Below are 19886 nucleotides of genomic sequence, written 5' to 3' on the forward strand. Positions count from 1 at the left end.
CCACCTTATTAATTGGATCTGGCACCGTGTGACTTCTGGCTCTTCCCCAAAGTCAAAATGATTCAGGACATTGAAGGAGCCACAACAAGTGCAACTAAAGACACTCACAAAAGAGGACTTCCAGAAGTGCTTCAGAAAGTGGTGAGAACAATGGGATGAATGTGTTTGAAATGAGGGGGAGTATTTTGAGGGAGATTAATGGCAATGTGTCTTTTACTGTTCTAAATTTTTTTATTTAAACATTCACCATATTGTTTGATCACACCTCGTACTTCAGAAAGAAGATAAATGTTTGTTAAAGATCTCAGATGTAAAAAACAATGGTGAGAAAAAAATGTTAAGCTTGTAGGTAAATCTGAAAACTAATGGTAACTGTATAAAAAAATCTCTAATTTGTTCAATAAAAAATCAAGACAGAACTTAAATCTTAGAAAATAATAACATAAATTAGAAATAGTGGTGACTAGAGTTAAGGATTCTAAGGTCTTTACAATATTTGGGAGGAGGACAAAAAGCTAGTTAACTTTAAATGTAAAGAACTGAGGATGCTATTAAAATGTCTAGGGCACATTCAAAAGAATGAAAACTTAAACATAAACTAGAAGGCAATAAAGGGCAAGAGAAGGGAACACATTAGAATAAAATTCACAAACTATGATAGTAGCACTGAATCTCAGTAATTAAGTAAACAGAATAAATATAAACGGACTAAACTCGCCAAGTAAAAGATAAAGATTGTCAAACTAAAAATTCCAAATTCAGCTATATATTTGTAATAGACACAAATAAAACACAAAGGTACAGAAAAAGTGATAGTAATAGACACATTATTAAAGCTAGAGAAGGTCATTTTACATGGTTTGGTTTATGAGGAAAATGAAACAATTTCCAATTAGAATGTCCGATAACATAAGCCAAAACTAAATAAAGCAAAAATTGTGAACTACAACAAATTAGATTCTAGGCTATTATCATAGCAAAAGATTTACAGACATCTCTCTTAGTAATTGATAGCTCATGAGACAAGAAATCAATAAGACACAGAAGATTTAAACAACATATTAGCATGTTTCATCTTATGAATACATATAGAACCCTGCTCTAAACAATGTATACATATTCTTTAAAACATAAATAGAACTTTTTATGCAAAGTAAAAATTTTATAGGCCACAAGGCAAGTTTCTATATGATGAACCACATGAAATTGCTATTTGTACATCAAAAACGGTTGAAAATACTTAATTACACAAGACTGTATCTAAGGCAGATTTCAAATACTGTACATGTTAAGATTTCTGACAAAAACCCAAGTTAGTTGGAACTTGGTACTCTCCCCCAAAATTTCAATTCCCATATATTTGGAATGTTACAAATATCTAAGTAATTGATGGGTCAAAGAAGAAATAATAGTGAAACTTATAAAAACTTAGAACACTGGATATTCTTCCTATCAAAATTGTAGAAGTTAGCAAAAATGATACATAAAAGGAAACCTATAGCCTTAAATGCTGATTTGTTTTAAAAAGTCTAAATATTATGACTAACCTTTCCAATTTAAAAAGTTAGAAAAATAGCAAAATAAACCTCAGAAAAAGTAAAGACATAATAAAAAGAAGAAATTAGTGAAATAGAAAAAATATACAGTGAAGATCAACAAAGCCAAATGTTAGATTTTTGAAATGGCTAACAAAATTCATCAACCTCTAGCAAGCCTGATCAAAAGACAGTGGCAGAGAGGAAGACATCACAAATAAACATAATTAGAATTAAACACAAGTACAGATGGAGTGCGGCTTAAAATATTTGGAAGACAATATTATTAATAACTTTATACTGGCAAATTTGAAAACAAGTGAAATGGACAAATTCTACAATAACTTAAATTCTTAACACAAACTGAAAAAGAGAGAGAAGCTAAACATTAAAAAATTTCACCACGAAAACATCAAATCCAAATAGTTTTTGCAAGACAGAAAAGGAATAAACCTTGCCCCTCAGTTCATTTTATGAAGCTAGTACAACCTTATTGCCAAACCAGACAAAAGCAATATAAGAAAGGGAAATTACCAATCAACCTCATTCATGATAATAAATACAAAATGTACTAAATCACATATTAACAAATTGAACCCAATAACCTTTTAAAAGGTTTGTGTCATGAACACATGGTTGGTTTAACATGAGAAAAATCTGTTCATTTCATTTACTACAGGAAGGAGAAAAATGATAATGATCATCTTAATAGATACAGAAAAAGTATTCGATAACATTCAATAATTCAAGAAAAAAACTATTAATAAGGCAGAAATAGAAGAGAACATCCTGCAAGTTATAACGAATGTCTATAAAAAACCTAGAGCCAATCGCATGCTCAATAGCATGGTGAAACATTAAAAGCACTCTCCGTAAAATCAGTAATTCTGCAAAGCTGTCTGTTATCTCCATTTCCAACATTTACTGGAGGTTTTGGTCAGTGTACAAGTATATGCACACAAAGATAGACACACACACACACACACACAAATACAGAAGGACTTGCAAGGAGAAAATAAAATGCCATTATTTTATTATTTATGTAAATTGTCTTCTTGATAAACCCCAAAGAAGTAATACATCTATAAACTAATTGGAATTAAAAAGTTTAGATGTAAACTTTCCATGTAAGAGCAAATTACATGTATACAAACCAGCAATAATGTTAGAAAAGGCAAAATTTGTTAAAAGATACCATTGAGAATAATTAAAAATAAGGAGTTTAAGTATAATTAAACTATAAAGACATACAAAACCTTTATGAAGAAAACAATAAAATGTTACTAAAAGATTAAATTTCTAAATAAATATGGAAAAGTACCATGTTCATGGATAAGAAAACAAATTATCTTAAGGCTGTCAATTCCCTCCCAAAATCTATCTATAGAGCCAATGCAATTCCCATCAAGGTTTCTCATACAACTTGAAAAGCTGATATTCAGATTTATATGGAAAAGAAATGGACAGGAATAGCCAAGGAACTGCTATAGAAGAAAAACTGATAGGTGACTAGGGGGCTGAGAACCTCGTCCTACCAGATGTCAAAATTTATTTTAAAGTTATAATTAAGACTGAAGATTTGGCAGTGGAATAAAGAGTTCGGAAAGAGACTCACACATATATAGAAACCTGATATATTACAGAGATGGCATTGTCGATTATTGGGGTCGGGGGTACCGGATGAATTATTCAAGAAATGTGTAAGGACTTTTGGAAAACGTAAAATTGTATCTCTATCTTATATCATACACAAAATTCCAGAAAAAGTGAGAATTTAAATGTGAAAGAAGTCAAAACATTTAAACTTTTAGAATATATAGATATATGTTAATGAACTCAGGGTACATAACTAACAAAGAATATCCAGGATGTATAAAGAACTCCTATGAATCAATAAGAAAAAGACAAATGACCCAAAAGAAAACGGAGGAATATTGTTTGAAAGGCATTTTACATAAAAGATAAGATAAATGGCTCATAAACATATGCAAAGACACTCAACCTCTTTGGTAATTAGAGAAATACAAATTTAAAGGAGAACATGATACCCTAAAGTTGGCTAGGACGCGAAGCATTGGGAACTTTCACACCCTACTAGCGGGAGCATAAATTGTTTGCTACTACTCTGTAAACATTTTGGTATCAGTAAAGTTGAACATGCACATACTCCATGACCCAGGAATTCACTACCTACTAGAAATATATCCTAGAAAAACTCTCACACATATGTACCAGAATACATGTACAAGAATGTATTCTCTTACTTGGTGGGGTCAGGATTCGGAATTAACTCTGAAATGTTTAATTAAAAATCATACAACATACTCATCTTCCAAAATTAATATTTATGGAGCACATAAATAGTCTCTTCATGAATTTCTTATTCATTAATTGCTAAATATCAGTAATATCCTTTTGTAAATGCAGAGATAAAACACATCTGACAGGTCAATTTGAGATACAACATCAATGACTTTTTGTTGACACTGACAGCCATATCCCCATTAATCACTGAACACTAGATCAAGTATTTATAAAAGAAAATCCTTTTTGAAGATTATTTCAATTTAACCAGAATTAATAATAAATAAAACTTTTATCCGTATCACCATTTAGTGAAATAACTTTGGTTTTAATATCTTACTTAATCAGAAAACATACGGAAAGAAACAATAAGAATGTGGAGAGCCTGGTATCCTGTGGTCTTCCTTAATAACAATCCATTTTCAAGACACTATAATCTACTCAACAGGAAGCATTCTAGCAAGGATCTTAATCAGATTCTGAGAAAATGCACACTCAAACAATATGCCACTAAAACCGAAACAATGAAGGTATTAGCAGCTATACAAAAGGTTAGCCCCTATTTGATGACTCATTTCTGACATGATGAGTCTGTCTTTGAAGTGTTTTCTATTCAAGCTAGAAGATATATAAAGGTAGGAATCATTGATGAAGCAGGTTGAGGAATTTTCTTCATTTTACACATCCTTGTTTGCCTCTATGCAAACATCGAACTAAGAACAGCAAAAATGAGTCTCTCTTCCTACCTATTAATACTAACTTTTTCTTTGCTTTCTCAAGGCATTTTCCTTTCAGCATCAAAGTCCATAAGAAATTTAGAAGATGACATGGTATTTAATACATTTAGGCTGGGGAAAGCCTTTCAGAAGGAAGATACTGCAGAAAAATCAGTCGTTGCTCCTTCCCTGGAACAATATAAAAATGATGAGGGCAGTTTCATGAACGATGAGGAAAACAAAAATTCAAAGGTAAGTGGCAATATGACTTATCCTTTATTTTAATGTATATTTGAATGATTTTTATGAATCATATAAAAGTCAGTACTTTTATAAACAGAAATATGTGCAAATAGTCACAATATGCATTAGGACAATTGATGAAATTTCATATATACCAGGTTGTTCTTTCATCCTGGACAACAACTCTTATCCAAAAGTTCCCCCCCGCCAAAAAATAAAAAACCAAATGTGTATCGAAGTATTTTTTTAAAGGCAAAATGGTATGGAGCATCTCTGTATTGATCAATAAGAATATCATGCTATTGTATTATATTACCATTCCCAATAAGACAGTAAAACACAAATCAACCTTTTCTTTACAGAGTGCAGGATCCAAACATAATTTCCTAAATAATGGTCTGCCACTGAATCTGGCTATAAAACCTTATCTTGCTCTGAAAGGATCTGTAGCTTTTCCAGCTGAGAATGGAGTTCAGAATACTGAATCAACACAAGAAAAGAGAGAAATGGGGGATGAAGAAAACTCAGCTAAATTTCCTATAGGAAGGAGAGATTTTGACAGTGAGTAGTCTTTTCAAATTCAATTCTTATATCTTAATACAGAGTTTAACTGAGTTTGGATCCAATCATAACAAAATTAAGTAAGACCATGGTTCAGTGACACTTGATATGTGATCCCTGTCAAATATGTGGGATTAAAAAGCATTTATTAGTATTATAATTTTGATTTACTCAGAATTAGCTATACTAGATCCATTCTTTTATTTCTGATAAATTTTGTGTGATGACAGCAGTCCTTTAAACAATTTAAACTTTTTTGTTTTTCCATTAGTGCTCAGGTGTATGCTGGGAAGAGTCTATCGACCGTGTTGGCAAGTCTGATACCTGCTGGTCCACGTCATCTTTTCAGAAGAAAACAAAATCATTTAATTGCCTGTGGGGGGAAAGCCCTTAATGCTACTATGACTTGCATTATTTTAAATGTCTGTTTTAATGAAAATAGTATTAAGAGCTATCAGTAACCTAAATGATATGCTTTATCTGTGCATTAAACTTTGTGAATATTCTGCATAATTATGACTTAGTAGTATTTTTTAAACAAAGCTTAACATACTAACCTTACATACACTCCAGACCAAAATAATAAAGCATCATAATTTACACCTTGATCTCTTAAAAATTAAGTAATGTCTTTGGTGAACGGTTTATGTATGTACATAAATCTGAAGCACATAAAAGACAAATTCATAGTCTAAAAAACTGAGTTAACTTTGTCTGGCCAGTAATCAGTTTGTTCTTGGCGGTACACTTGTTGCTTTTTGCCACTCTAGTTAGTTTGCCATCCAATTTATTCTGCAAATCGTTTGATGTCTTAGGTATCTGAACATTTTTATGTCGAGGTGGCTCATTTCCACTATCACAGAGAATATTTTCATCATCTAAATCCACCTGTTTCCTTTTTGAGCTTTTCTTTCCTGCCTGACTAGTTGATTTTCTTTCTACTTTTTCATTTTTACTTCTGTCCAGATGAACATTTCCAGAACTTGTTCCAATTGTTGGTCTTCCAACAGATGAATTTACACCTTCTGTTATGCAAGATGAAAAGAGGAAGGAATTATATAATATTTAGTATTATTACACATGAGAATTTTACATAAACTTTAAAAACGGCTAAAGAATTTAAAAAATGTATGATTTGCATAATCATTTGTACATTGCATAAAATGTACAAATAATACAATAAATTACATGATTAACAAATACACTACATTACTATCACATTACTTTTCATTTTACCATATCACTTTTCATCCCCACAAACAACAAATACTTGCTTTGTTTGAATGTATGACATTTAATCCTTAAATGCTACAAGTTATTTCTTAAATACATTTAGTTAAATCAAACTGTGTCCTATTCCTATCTATAAATTTGTACTTAATTTTTTAAATAAACCCATCTTTGAAGATATACACCTTTACATTTCACATTTTACACTTTGCAAAAAACAATCTAGTTTCACTTAAGTTTTGTAAAATCAATTAGTACACTAGAATTAATGTTATTTAATTGTTCAATAAGGTCAGTTACCAGAACAGTCATTTTCCATGTGAGGAACACACAATGGCTTTGATGAGGAATTAACATTATTCCATGTATTCGTGCTTATCAGGCAGTCATCTTTATAAGTACAAGAAAACTGGGATCTAATTAAGGTTTGCTTCATCTGGTAATAGGAAGAAAAAAAGAAAATATGCAATTTATTCTTTATTTTTATTTATTTTTTCATCTAGATAGAAATATACTCTATAGTAATGACGGTATCAGAAAAATTTCCCTTAAAAAGTCCATTATTCATTGGGAACATTTAACCATTGATGTTTCAAAGTTTGCAAATTCATATTCATTGCTACAACTAGCATTTTTATTCATTTTAGTAATACCTATTTTATGTATATTTTTCATATTTTTGTAACAATTTAAGAAGATCAATTTTAGACTCTTCAGAGGACTTTTTAACACACTCCTGTGTCTGAGCTGCTTTAGAAAATGAGTTTTATAAGTTTAATGATAATATACATGATATACATAATCCTAGAAAAATACAGTTCTTCCTCCTAAAAGTTACAGAGTATAACTCTTTTAGGGGAAAAAAAACACACACACATGAAATTCAAGAAATTAGAGAAATTGAGGAAGAGAGAAATGCTCAGATGAAAAAGAGAACTAAGAGAGGGCAAAAGAAACAAAAATAGAAAACTATCAAAGAAATAAACTGAAAGAGTCAACAAAATGGTGAGTGAAAGACATTACTGATTAAAAACTTGGAATATTTAGGAAAATAAGAAAGATGATTCAAATAAATCATTCTAGGAAAAGTTGACCATGTAATTTAATGGGTGACTATTTAAAACATACTCTTGCATTTATCTTCAAACATGAAAAGGAGAAAAATTAGAAAGTAGTTTTGGAAATGTGTTCTGCAAACATAAAACCAGTAGCTGTTTGGGGGATAGAAATTAATTTCAGAACAAAGTAATCTATACAGATAATGCAAATTTCAACAATTACAGCTGATATGTAGTAATGCTAGCTATAAATCCTTCACAGAAGTAGACAAAGTTTAAATTTCAAATAATAAATGATTAAATGATTAAATAAAAAGGACTAACACTTCAAAGTATAACTATATTATGCTGAAGATTAGTTACAGAACATTTATTGATATAGTTCATGAAGTCTAAAACAGCATGACTTTATATTATATATTCAGTAGTTATATATTATCTTATATATATGATATACATATATATTTATATATCATATATAAGACATAATATATATGATATAGAAATATATATATAAATATATATCATATATATGATATAATATATGTGATATATAAATATACACATATATGTGTATATTTATATATCACATATATTACATAATGTATTAACCTATTCAGATATTTGCAAAGATAATGGCAGTAAATCCACTGATATGGTTTAGAAAAACAATTAGAATTTTCTCTGGTCCAACTGCTTCAAAAAGCAGATTTTCTCAGGGTGACAAACGTTATATCTGTCTCACTAATGACATCTATGAGAGCCTCCAGTTCCCAAATCACTAAAAATTATGTTTAATTTGCTTGAGGATTAGACCACTGGAGTTTATCTTCCATTCAGACACAAAAATACACAAAATTGAAAAAAAAATGCGAAAATGTAAAAGATCAAAACTATTTTTTTAAAAAGTCAAACAGAGTAGGCATAATAATGGATGGAATGACAACCTCACATCTTCATGAATGCACACAAATGCAACTACTATTATATAGTTTCCATCATGAGATGCCCTAAAATATAACTGAGTTTTAACTAGCCTTTTCTGGGCTTTATTCATTCCACAAATACAGAATTAAAGCAATTGACAAAGCCAGTCAATGAATTTTGTTAATAAAATGAACTTTATATTACATCACACCATTACTGTAGGAATGTCATCTAAAAACTTTTATTTCCACATGCAAAACCAGAACTGTTGACATTATCTTTTTACACAATTTTTCTTTTGTTTCACCAAAATTATTATTGCTTTAGAGAATTATAAAGTTATTGCTTATGAAGAGTTATAAAGAGTATGGTACGCCCATGAAAGCAAATGAATGCTGCTGAGTGGTTGGCTAGGATCACGCCCATAGTAACCAGACACTGATGGGTGGCCTCCCACCACAAACTCTTCATCAGAACCTTCCATAAAACACTTTAAATAAAAATACAATAATTATACTATTTAGTACAGCTAATCGATGTTTTCTCAATCTCATGGTTAGCATGAACAAAAATTTCTTTAGAAAGCTGTGTTACTTTTATTAATTTTTAACATATCTAAGTAAAAACCTTTCTTTGCTATGTAAATATAGTCACAAAATAAGTGCCACAGCTCTTCTTATAACTAGATTTCCTCCCTTCAGGCCCCCCATTGAGAAATTCTCCAGCCCTTAATGACAGCAGGGCAATTTCAGAAAAACTAGAGTTAAAAGGCAATAGATACTTAAAATACTGAGAATAGGTTCAGGTATGAAAGGAAAAGAGTTAACCAATTTACTTAACATGAAAAAATATTATTTATAAACATATCAAACCATAGTTTTATGGTAATCTTGGAATACTTATGTCCAAAAGAAATGAGAGTGGTTATCTTAAGGGTATTTTCTTCTTTTATAAAAGATTATATATGGGTTTTCTTTTCCCTACCCTATATAAAAATTTATTTTCTATTAATTTGCGCTTATTAAATTCCAACTATGTGACAGACATACAGTATACTAAAGAGAATACTAGGATGGCTCCTATAATCACAAAGACATTCTACTTATAAAATTTACTGTTGACACACAGCTGGAAGGAATAATAAATAAATTGGATAACAAAATCAAGATTGAAAAGATCTCAGAAGGCTAGAACCATAAGTAGAAAACAATAAGATGAAAATGAATAAGGATAAACAAAGTTCTGTATTTAAGTTCAAAATATCAGTTACAGATGTACTGGATGAGGAGAACCTCACTTAAAAACAACATATGAAAGAGAGTTAGAGGTTTCAATTGATTGTGAACTTGACTGGAGTCACCAATATAATGTCCAGCTAAGAAATCAGCACAGAAAGCAACGTGATAGGAAAGGTACCAGATTTGCAGTCAAAACAGCTGGCTTCTAATAGTGGCCCTATCACTTATTAATTAGATGACCTTGGGTAAACCTCTAAACTTCTCACTTATCCACACATAAATGGGAATAAATTTATCTCACAAAATTGTCAGGATTAAATGAAGTTAAAAACATGAAAGGACTATATAAACTCTAGAGATCTATGTAGATACTATGCAATTATTAATGTAATAACATATAGGATGACAGTATTTCTATAAAGAAATCTGTTGAATTAGTTTCTCAGAACCAGGCCAACTCTAAAATGATTCTAGGAATGCAGCTCAAAAAATGAACTTATAATCAGCGTCTTCATTTTAGTTATTAAAACAATACAAGCTACATTGGCTTGTATTTATAACTTAAAAAAGAATGCTTTTCCTTTGTTCATAAAAGTTGAATTTTTCTGCACAAGATTAGTGGCTACATAGAATTGAGATTACTTCCTGTTGCAAATCTTCCAAATCTCTCTGTGTATTTGATTTGGAATCACAAATAAGCAAAACAATTCCCTCTTGAAAGTGCTTTTGAAGTACTAAACAACTAAGAATAATGTCCAGATTCATACATGGCTGTTAAAATCATTTTATGTTCAAGTCACATGAGAGAAAAGGACTGAAAGTTTTCCTTTGTAGAGAGATCTCCCCCCTTTTGGAAAGATTTCTATCCACAGTAAAATTGCAATGAACTTCAAACTTGCCAAGAATTGGAAAAGTCCTTTGCCACAAGCTCTTTTTAAATTGAAATTATTAGTAGGTTCCCAGTTTGAGGAAAATAGTACTTCACATAGGAAAGCTTGACTCCAGTTAAATTAAGACGAATGAGTCAAAAATATTGAAAAGTCATAGACAGTCTCAGAGTTAGCTGTATTCATAAGAAAATCAAAGTTCTAAGCCCCCGTTATACTGAAAAATAGATCAACAAGTTTGAAAACAGAAATTATTCTCAACGTACCTATTAAATACATAATTAAAAATAAATATTCTAAATTTATCTTTTCATTCTTATTAATACATTATCATATTTCCAAAAGAACAGAGATTTGCTATCCTCATGGCATATGAATTTATAAATATATCAAATGATCCACTAGGCTATCAAGTGCCTAGAGATAGCCTGGTATCCAGGAGGCATTTAATACATGTTTGTTGAATGAATTAAGTAAAACTATAACAGACTATAACCAGTGTATTCAAGTGGATGGTATGAGGAAACAGAAACATGAGTAAGCAAAAGTTTGGAGGTAGAAAAAGACGTACATAATCATATTCTACTCTTTAATAGAGAGAAAGGAAACCACATGAGACAGAGAGAAGTAGACTGGCAAAGAATAGCTAAGTCACTGTAAGAACAAAAGCTTTGAGACAGAAAAACACGTACAGAGTAAACTACTCAGATCAGTAAAGTCTTGAGACCAATTTGGTATAGAAATGAGAGAAGTATACATGCAGAGAAAAGCTAAATCACATATAAGCATAGAGAACCAAACAGCTGAAGTCCTTAAGCTCCATTATATCCACCGTTCCTTTCAAGTTCTTAAATATTCCGCCTTTCTCTGGTTTCAATGTACCTATCCTTACAATAAGCTTTACAAAAAATAACTGTTCCTTAAAACCACAAAAGCCACACTTTCCTTAACCTTGCCCTACATTATTTATTCACTTATTTTGTACAACTACCCAATACACAGTCACTTTATACTAGTAAGGTAATCTAATATTTTCATCAGGTTATTTGCTCAGCCTGAAATGCTCTCTTCCATTCTCTCTCCCTATTTAAATCCTATTTATTCTAGTTTCTCATGGTCAGAGCGCCATTTCCTCTATTCATTATGGGTCTCTAGTTATTGAATCTCTAATCCACTAGAACTGCAACTATTTAATATGCTAGCCACATGTAGTTAATTAATTAAAATTAAAAATCCAGTTTCTCAATTGCAGTAGCCATATTCAATAGGCAAATGTAACTGGCACTTACAGTATTAGACAGCACAAATACAGAATATTTCCATAGAAAATTCTATTGGGAGAGCACTGGTTTAGAACAAAGCTTTATAATCTATGTCCTATGGCACTTTCATGTGCAGCAAATGAACTCTCAAAGGACTCTGGGGCATTATTTTGTTTTCTGGGTCCAGAATATTGCAACCCACATGCAACTTTGTATTAGTAAAGGAAACCCTGCATCTGTTCCCCATGTCTTCTAACTACTACCTGATGTGAAAGGACCAATTAAGCTTTGGAAAAAAATTACAATCATTATATCTTCAAATATTGTTTCCATCCTATTTTCTCCTCTCGTTCTGGGACTCCAAGTAGGCAAATGTTAGACTTTTTCTCTGTGTCGTGCTCTTCTCTTTTGTTTATTCTTTATTCTCTTTGCTTTAATTTGGAGATATTTCTAATGACTTAACTTCAAGTCCACTTATGCTACCGAATGCTATGTCTAGTCTACTATTAAACTCATCTAATGAGTTTGTGATTTTAGATGATGTTTTTACAGTTCTGGAATGTCTATTTGGTTCTGTTTTATAGATTTTAATTCTCTGTTGGAATTCCCCAATTTTTAATCTATTTTCCCCATTTTTTTCCTCTAATTACTTCTACATATTGAAAAAATTTTAACTCCTTGTCACCTAATTCTAATATCTGGATCATTTGTGAGTCTGCCTCTATTGTTAGTTTTTTCTCTTGATTAAAGGGCAAACCTTCCTTATTCTTTTCATGTTCAGTATATTTTATTTCATGCTGGATATTGTGTATAAAGAAACTGTAGATGAAGAGTCTTCTATCAAGAAGAGTTTTCCCTTGTCCCTGTTAGGCAGACACAGTGAAGGGCTGATAACCTCAATGCAGTCAGGGACTGAGCTGGGTTAGACCTGGGTTGCTGTTGTCATAACTCATATTTGACTTCTGGCTCCTATTTCTTCCTCAGGAATGTCCTTCCCAGGCTTTTAACCGAGAGCCTTGTGTATCTCTGTCACTTCTGACCTGAAAGTGTGGGGGATTCAGTCTGCCCTTCGGAAGTTTTTCCATTGTGCTCTTTAGCATCCCATCTCACTTCATTTCCAAACGTAGCAAATATCTTGAGAAGCAGCCAGCCATATGTTTCAGGCAGGTCCCACTCCTCAAGCAAAGCCTGTCTTCTAAATACGTACCATGTTTCCCTGAAAATAAGACCTAGCCAGACCATCAGCTCTAAATGCGTCTTTTGGAGCAAAAATTAATATAAGACCCAGTCTTATGTGTTATGTTATGTTACGTGATGTTATGTTATGTTATGTTATACTATATTATATTATATAAGACTCGGTCTTATAGTAAAATAATACCCGGTTATATTATATTATATTATATTATATTATATTATATTATATTATATTATATTAATTATATTATATTATATTATTCCTGGTCTTATATTATAGTATAATAAGACCTAGTCTTATTTTAATTTTTGCTCCAAAAGACGCATTAGAGCTGATGGGCTGGCTAGGTCTTATTTTCGGGGAAACATGGTACCTCAAGACCACAGGTGCTGTTAATACACTGGATTGAAGCTCCGTAGCCTTCCACTCAGCTCCAAAGTTCAGCATAGGTAAAAATAAGTGTGCGTTCAGGGCTCCTGAAGCTTCCAAATTGTTGCCAACCCCTTGAGACAGCTAAAGTCTCTGTTGGTTCCTCTTTTCCTTAGGAGAGTTCCTTTACATGGACCAACACCAATCCTCAGCTCACACCCAAAACTGGCAAACAATCCTTAGGAAGAAAATAGACTGCTCACCTCAGAAGAACTTTACCACCGCCCCCTAAGATTTTTAGTTAATTTACAGTGCTTTGCTTACATACCGTGTTTTCCTGAAAATAAGACCTAGCCAGACCATCAGCTCTAATGCATCTTTTGGGGCAAAAATTAATATAAGACCCGGTATTATATTGTATTATATTATATTAATTATATTAATTATATTAATTATATTAATTATATTAATTATATTAATTATATTAATTATATTAATTATATTAATTATATTAATTATATTATATTATATTATATTATATTATATTATATTATATTATATAAAACCCGGTCTTACAGATTTTTGTTTCCTCATTTATAAGTAGAAATAGATATTCCTCTGAATATAAAATCCTATGAACACCTTATGGAAAGTATTTGTTAACATATTCATTTTAAGTGCTCAAGTTTAAATGTCCTACTGTAGCTTACTTGTCTATTATAGTCAATTATATCATACATTATATTAAAATAAGATCGGGTCTTATATTAATTTTTGTTCCAAAAGATGCATTACAGCTGATGGTCCTGCTAGGTCTTATTTTCGGGGGAAACATGGTAGCTTTCCTATGTCTCTAAAATATATTTTCCCCAATTTATCTGCCTTTTATTTTGTTTCTATAGCAGAAATGGTATTCTACTATATCCCAATTAGAAACAGAAGCCTCCAAATCTTTGAGCGATTTCTTGATCCGGTTCTCTCCTTATCTGAGAGCATTTTATTTTTTCATCAGTTACACTTTCAAGACTACATACATTGTTATCCCTCATTTTTCTGTAGCCTGAGGAATAATAGAGGCTGAAGTACTATTTAGCTGAGGAGATAAGTAGTTTGAAAAATTTCTGGGTTCTGTGCTCTCTTCTAAGAATTTATTATGCATTATGTATATTATAAGACAGTTCACTCCCCTACTGAGGGATTGTATTTCATTCAAATGGAAGGAGATCATTTGCATAATTTCCCCAATTCAGTACGCAGCACTAGAGCCTTCACTTGTATACCCTTGAAAGTGTGTAAGCCCCAGGGTTAATTTTCCACATTTTATCCACATTACTATCCAGTTGCTACTTCTATTTCTCTGACAAGAAAGAAAAAATAAAACAAGAACACATATACTTAGTTGGCTTCTCAGTTTTGGAAATATTGGTGATAATTCTCAGGATTTTGTCAACTCACTAGTACAGTATCTGGGGAATGGAGCTAGATTAAGTCACTAAGTCAGGCAATGCTTCTTCACTCTGAAATCTTCAGTTTCTTTCCAACGCCACAGTTTTTGAAGTTTATTGTATCTAATTACATTTTCTCTGTTGTTTGCTGTTGAATATTTTTGCTAGCTTTTACTATTTTGTACTCACTTTAAGTATCATTTCGAGGGGAGGGAAATTCTATGAGTTGAACTCAGTCCACCATTTTAATTTCGATATACTCTAAGTTTTCTAATATCCTAAAGGTTAAACTTGGATATCGAATGAAGAATTTTCTAACACCATGAGCACTGGACTGCCCGGCTGCTTACAAAAGTAACATGTTGTACACCTGAAACTAATACAATATTGTATGTCAACTGTTACTGAAAAATAATTGTTAAAACAAGCATCACAGTTATAGCAGTCTATTTTTTTTTTACACTATCTAAATCCTAATTTTCACCATCCCAACTACTCCATGTTTTAAAGATCCAATATTTTCCTGATCAGCTCACAAGTCATTAAGTCAATTAATGCTGATGATTATTCTGACATACAATATAATATAGGGGGAAATATTAGATTCCAAATAAAGAAAAGACCTATATACATATGACCTTTCAGCTGCTTTAAACTAAGGTGGAAAGGAATAAAACAAATTAATTTACAGAGATATTTCCTGGAAAAATCTTAATAAAAAGGTATAAGGGTACTTGTATAAATTGCTTGGAAATTGGGGGTAAAATGGGGAGAAAACATTCTCTAAAGGTTCCTATCAAAACCATGAAGGTCTGGAAGAAATTTCTGATTTCCCACACTGGAAAATTTATTTGACGATAACAGACAAGTAAGCTACAGTAGGACATTAAAGTTGAGGACTTAAAATGAATATGTTAATAAATACTTTCCATAATGGTTTCATAGGATTTTATATTCAGAGGAATATCTATTTCTACTTATAAATGAGGAAACAAAAATCTAAGTAAAGTTAATTTGCCCCACATAATAATGCCATGGATATTTCACAATCAAGTATCATCTACATGAAATTCTAAGTTCCCTAATATTTTCTACCTTTCAAGTGTTCTTTCCAAGACAATATTTCAAGTGTAGATCATATGTTCTTTCCATGACAAAAAAAAAAAAAAATTGTATGCCAAACGAGCAAAAGTAACAGGATAATAAGGTAATAAGCTGTTAAACTACTTTTCCATAGTTACTTAGTAGTAAGTATTACCAACATTTTTTTGTTATTGCAACAAGTACTCTACCTGGCTATGGTTCAGCTGTATACCTGGCTAAACCAATTATTTTCACACTTCTCCTTTATAAAGAGTACTGTACTATAAAATATAATCATAAACACCAATTTCTTTGTTTTTCTATTGCCATTTAGTTTCAGAGCAATGTAGACTAGGCCAACTCCACTATTAAAAGACAAAAGCAATGCAATTATAATCTCATTAGTATTTAACCATAGCTTTGCACACTGGCATAAAATATTTAATGGTAGTTATGAGACTTGAATAAAGCGCTTTATCAGGATTCTTGTCTCATCTGTAAATGAGACTAGATTAGACAATCTCTCTTCTACTTCCCAAAACTTTCTAAATTTCTCTATACATTACATTTGTTTGTAATATACATTTTACAGTAGTTGACTCTTACCAATTTCTAAAAAAAAAAACCACCTCTTTCTTCAGATAAATATTTTCATTTGGATTTACTTAGTTCTAACAAAATATCCCAATGACCTTTAAATGAAAATATTAAAGTCTCTCAGTATCCATAGCAGGGAAAAAAATTAAAGAATTTATGTTACATTTCTGTTTCTAATCAAGTCCAAAGAATAGATGTTTTTTAAAAAATCTCATGCCTTGATTATAAATACTTATGGTTAATATAACAAAAAGTTGACAAATTTTATTAGAAAAAGTGTATAAAACTCAATGATATATTCCACAGGTATTAATTACTAGCAACTACTAATAACCAATAGAAAGACAAGAGTTGTTAATATATACAAATAAACTAAATGGGTTTGGGGTATGTAGATGAAACAGATAATAACAGAAAGCTTTGCTAATTGGAACTAACTCTCCAAAGGGGAATAAAAAGAGCGTACAAATTAGAGTTCTCGAAGTTGTATCAAGATGAATAGTTATTTGATAATTTAAAAACAGCTACAAATATTACTTGAAAATTTTGTTCAACAAATGAATGAATTCCTTCCCCAACCACAAAAGAGTGCCTGGCACATAGCAGATACTTAATAAACGTATGTTGAATAAATGAATGAGGTAAGACCGAGTTTCATTTTGAAAAATAAGACCAAAAAATTTTTAAATGCTTGAAAAACACATCATTGATTACTTCTAGGCACCAATGATTCAAATGAGGACAGAAAATCTTAATTTAAACCAAATGAAAATATAAAGAACAGCTCTTGTCAATGAACAATGTCAAATGTTCTCCTTGTCTCAATCTACAATTAATTATATTTTGCCATCTTCAGACAGGAACAAAACTGAAATTATATAGTCTCTGAAGATTCAGTTTAAGATGTTAGAAATGTAAATGAGAAAACACTTTTATTTCCCCCTTCATTCACTGAACAGATATTTATTGAACACTTATCATAGCAGGTGTTCATTCCTTTCCCTTTTAGACCCAGTGGACTGAATAAGTCAGAGACAGATTAGCCAAGATTATATAAAAGAAAAGTGTCTGTATGTCAACTGACATAACTCATTTTCCACTTAATTCCTGTTGTTCCGTGTACAATGAATATTTACAACAACCAGTTCAGCTTTATATATTTATCTCTTCTAAAAATAAAACAATTTTTATCATTTTCATAGCACTACATTAAATTGTACCTTAAGTGTTTTCTCTTCCATTGACTTATGGATGCGTTCTCTTAGGGGTTTCACTGATGAATTATTCACTTGTGTGGGAGATCTAGGACCAAAAACAGCAAAAGTTTAATAAACCAAAGTAGCTTTTAAGCTAGTTTCTACCCTTCCCCTATCCAAAAGCAGTTAGAGAATAAAAAACAACTGAATCTAGTTGTTTATAATACTATATTAAAAACATCAGTATTCTTATTCTAACAGTTCTAAATGTTAATAATTTACCAATTAATTCAGTCACTAAATAATTGAGCTTCTACTATATGTAAAATACTTTTTGTGAAAGGTATAAAGTTCCTTCACTCATCAGTCCTAATTAAGGCATTCTGAAGTCTAAGAAAGGAAAACAAAATATCTACCTAACTAAAATTCAAAATAAAAAGGAACAAGTGCCATAACAGAGGAAGTCAAAGGAGAAAAACATAGTTTATAAGGAGGGTCAGAGAGGGCACAATGGAGAAGATGCTGGAGCTCAGGGGCCAGACGAACATGGATTCCTCGATAAATCCCTTTTCAGCTCAACAGAGCCACAACCCCTTCAAGTCAAAAGACCATTATATAAAAATAAAGGACAGTCTATTCTAAGAAAGACTAGTTTATAACCTTACATTGGCATATATTCATACACCACATTTTCCTTAATTTTATCATGTCAATGCAGACCATCCAAAATTTACTTTACCATGGACTGGTTAGTTGTTGCACAATGAAAAAAGGAAGTGCCAAGGTAACTGTAAACCATTGAAATCTATTTGGTCACGTGATCGAATACAGAAAAATGTCTCTCTAAAATGGATGTGGGGATTAATTTTGAAAAAACTCTATAGACACAAAATGACTTTCTCTAAGAAAATGGTAGAGTTAAATCTTAGCGAAAACTTATATCATTTATATTTCTACCTAAAAGTAGACTCCATTAAACAGAAGATAAAAGGAGAAAAAACAAAGATTCATTTTCTTTATACTCTTTTCTAAGATTCTAACACAGGGTACAAGTTAATCATTGATAAAATAAATTTCCACTGTTAGGAAAATATTTGGGTATTTTTAATGTAGAATATGGAAGAATTGTATTACTCGCAGATATAAAAGAATAATCATGGAAAGCCGGTGAAGCAGGTGAGATTTAAAGGAATCAGAGGACAACACTAAATGATAAACCATTGAAGTTTCCCTTTAAAGAGAAAAGATAGTGAGGCACAGGAGAGACAGTACATGAAGTAATCATGGATGCACATGAACAATTTTAGACTAAAATTAGATTTCTAAAATGTAGCTCAAGCAGAAAACAGGGAAGATCAAATGGTAGGCTGACTATGTAAAAATTCTCCACAATGTACTAAATATAAAGTGGTTGCTCTAAAATTTTTATTGTTGTTATAAATGAATGCTCGTTAATTAAAAATATCATCGACCTCCTCAATTCTGACCTAACTGTTGTTAAAACTGGAGAGTATCAATGTCTTGCACAGAATACCAACACTAATTTAGTGCGTATTTTTCTTTATAATGTGAGAAGGAACCGGTAAATGTCAATTCCAATATAAGCTGGGTGTTTTGCTCTCTCCTTTTCTCAGGCAGAAGACCACAATCCTTGGAACAGAGACCTCGGGCTTTAGAGAAAGACATCTTTGCTACTTGCTAACTTAGCTCTCTTGGGCAAATTACTTAATATCTCTCTCAACTCTCTAATTCCTCACTTATAAAGTGAGGATACTATTAAAACAGTTGTTATGAGGGCTGAGATAACATAAGTGAAAGCATTTAGCAAAGCTCTTGACACACATAGCAAAGCAACTAAATATTTCCAAAGCGAAAAACAAGAACAAGAACAAAAAAACAAAAACAAAAAACACCTGTCGTACTCACACACAATACTACCTTTTTGTATAGAACTTCCTCACATTCAAATGTGCAAACTCTTTCTAACTTTTATTTTCTCTCTTCATACTTTTCTGTAGTCTCCAAGCTTCCTACCAT

General features: G+C 31.4%; 2 protein-coding genes across 5 annotated transcripts in view; one reads left to right on the top strand and one right to left on the bottom strand.

The window, feature by feature from the left end:
• Window positions 1-4477: 4477 nt before the first annotated feature.
• Window positions 4478-5872, top strand: PMCH (pro-melanin concentrating hormone). Of its 2 annotated transcripts, XM_019732083.3 has the most exons (3): window positions 4479-4807; window positions 5161-5359; window positions 5631-5872. In XM_019732083.3, the coding sequence occupies exons 1-3, from the start codon at window positions 4568-4570 to the stop codon at window positions 5678-5680; spliced, it is 489 nt and encodes a 162-aa protein (XP_019587642.1). In that variant the 5' UTR covers window positions 4479-4567; the 3' UTR covers window positions 5681-5872. The 2 variants fall into 2 exon arrangements, with proteins under 2 accessions (XP_088653342.1, XP_019587642.1); XM_088797216.1 differs by lacking the exon at window positions 5631-5872 and having other exon boundaries at window positions 4478-4807; window positions 5161-5367.
• The window catches only part of PARPBP (PARP1 binding protein), a 55169-nt gene continuing 40091 nt past the window's right edge, over window positions 4809-19886 (bottom strand). For 2 of the 3 annotated variants that reach the window (XM_088797211.1, XM_088797209.1), the window contains 3 exons: window positions 17874-17955; window positions 6890-7025; window positions 5897-6384 (listed from right to left, as the gene is read on the bottom strand). In XM_088797211.1, coding sequence (XP_088653337.1) covers window positions 6044-6384; window positions 6890-7025; window positions 17874-17955 — 559 coding nt within the window. In that variant the 3' untranslated portion in view covers window positions 5897-6043. Of the gene's footprint in view, window positions 6385-6889; window positions 7026-17873; window positions 17956-19886 lie in introns of all 3 variants that reach the window. The other variant, XM_019732082.3, reaches the window with a different exon arrangement.

This window comes from Rhinolophus sinicus, chromosome 1 (genome assembly GCF_057876585.1).
Source record: "Rhinolophus sinicus isolate RSI-liver-muscle chromosome 1, RSI-T2T, whole genome shotgun sequence".
NCBI lineage: Eukaryota > Metazoa > Chordata > Mammalia > Chiroptera > Rhinolophidae > Rhinolophus > Rhinolophus sinicus.

Bases quoted from the DNA above. Each gene is read 5' to 3' on its own strand.
- PMCH (XM_019732083.3), top strand. From the start codon at position 4,568: ATGAGTCTCTCTTCCTACCTATTAATACTAACTTTTTCTTTGCTTTCT. The intron at 4,808-5,160 runs GTAAGTGGCAAT...TTTTCTTTACAG, and splicing joins AGGAAAACAAAAATTCAAAG to AGTGCAGGATCCAAACATAA. The intron at 5,360-5,630 runs GTGAGTAGTCTT...TTTTTCCATTAG, and splicing joins AGGAAGGAGAGATTTTGACA to TGCTCAGGTGTATGCTGGGA.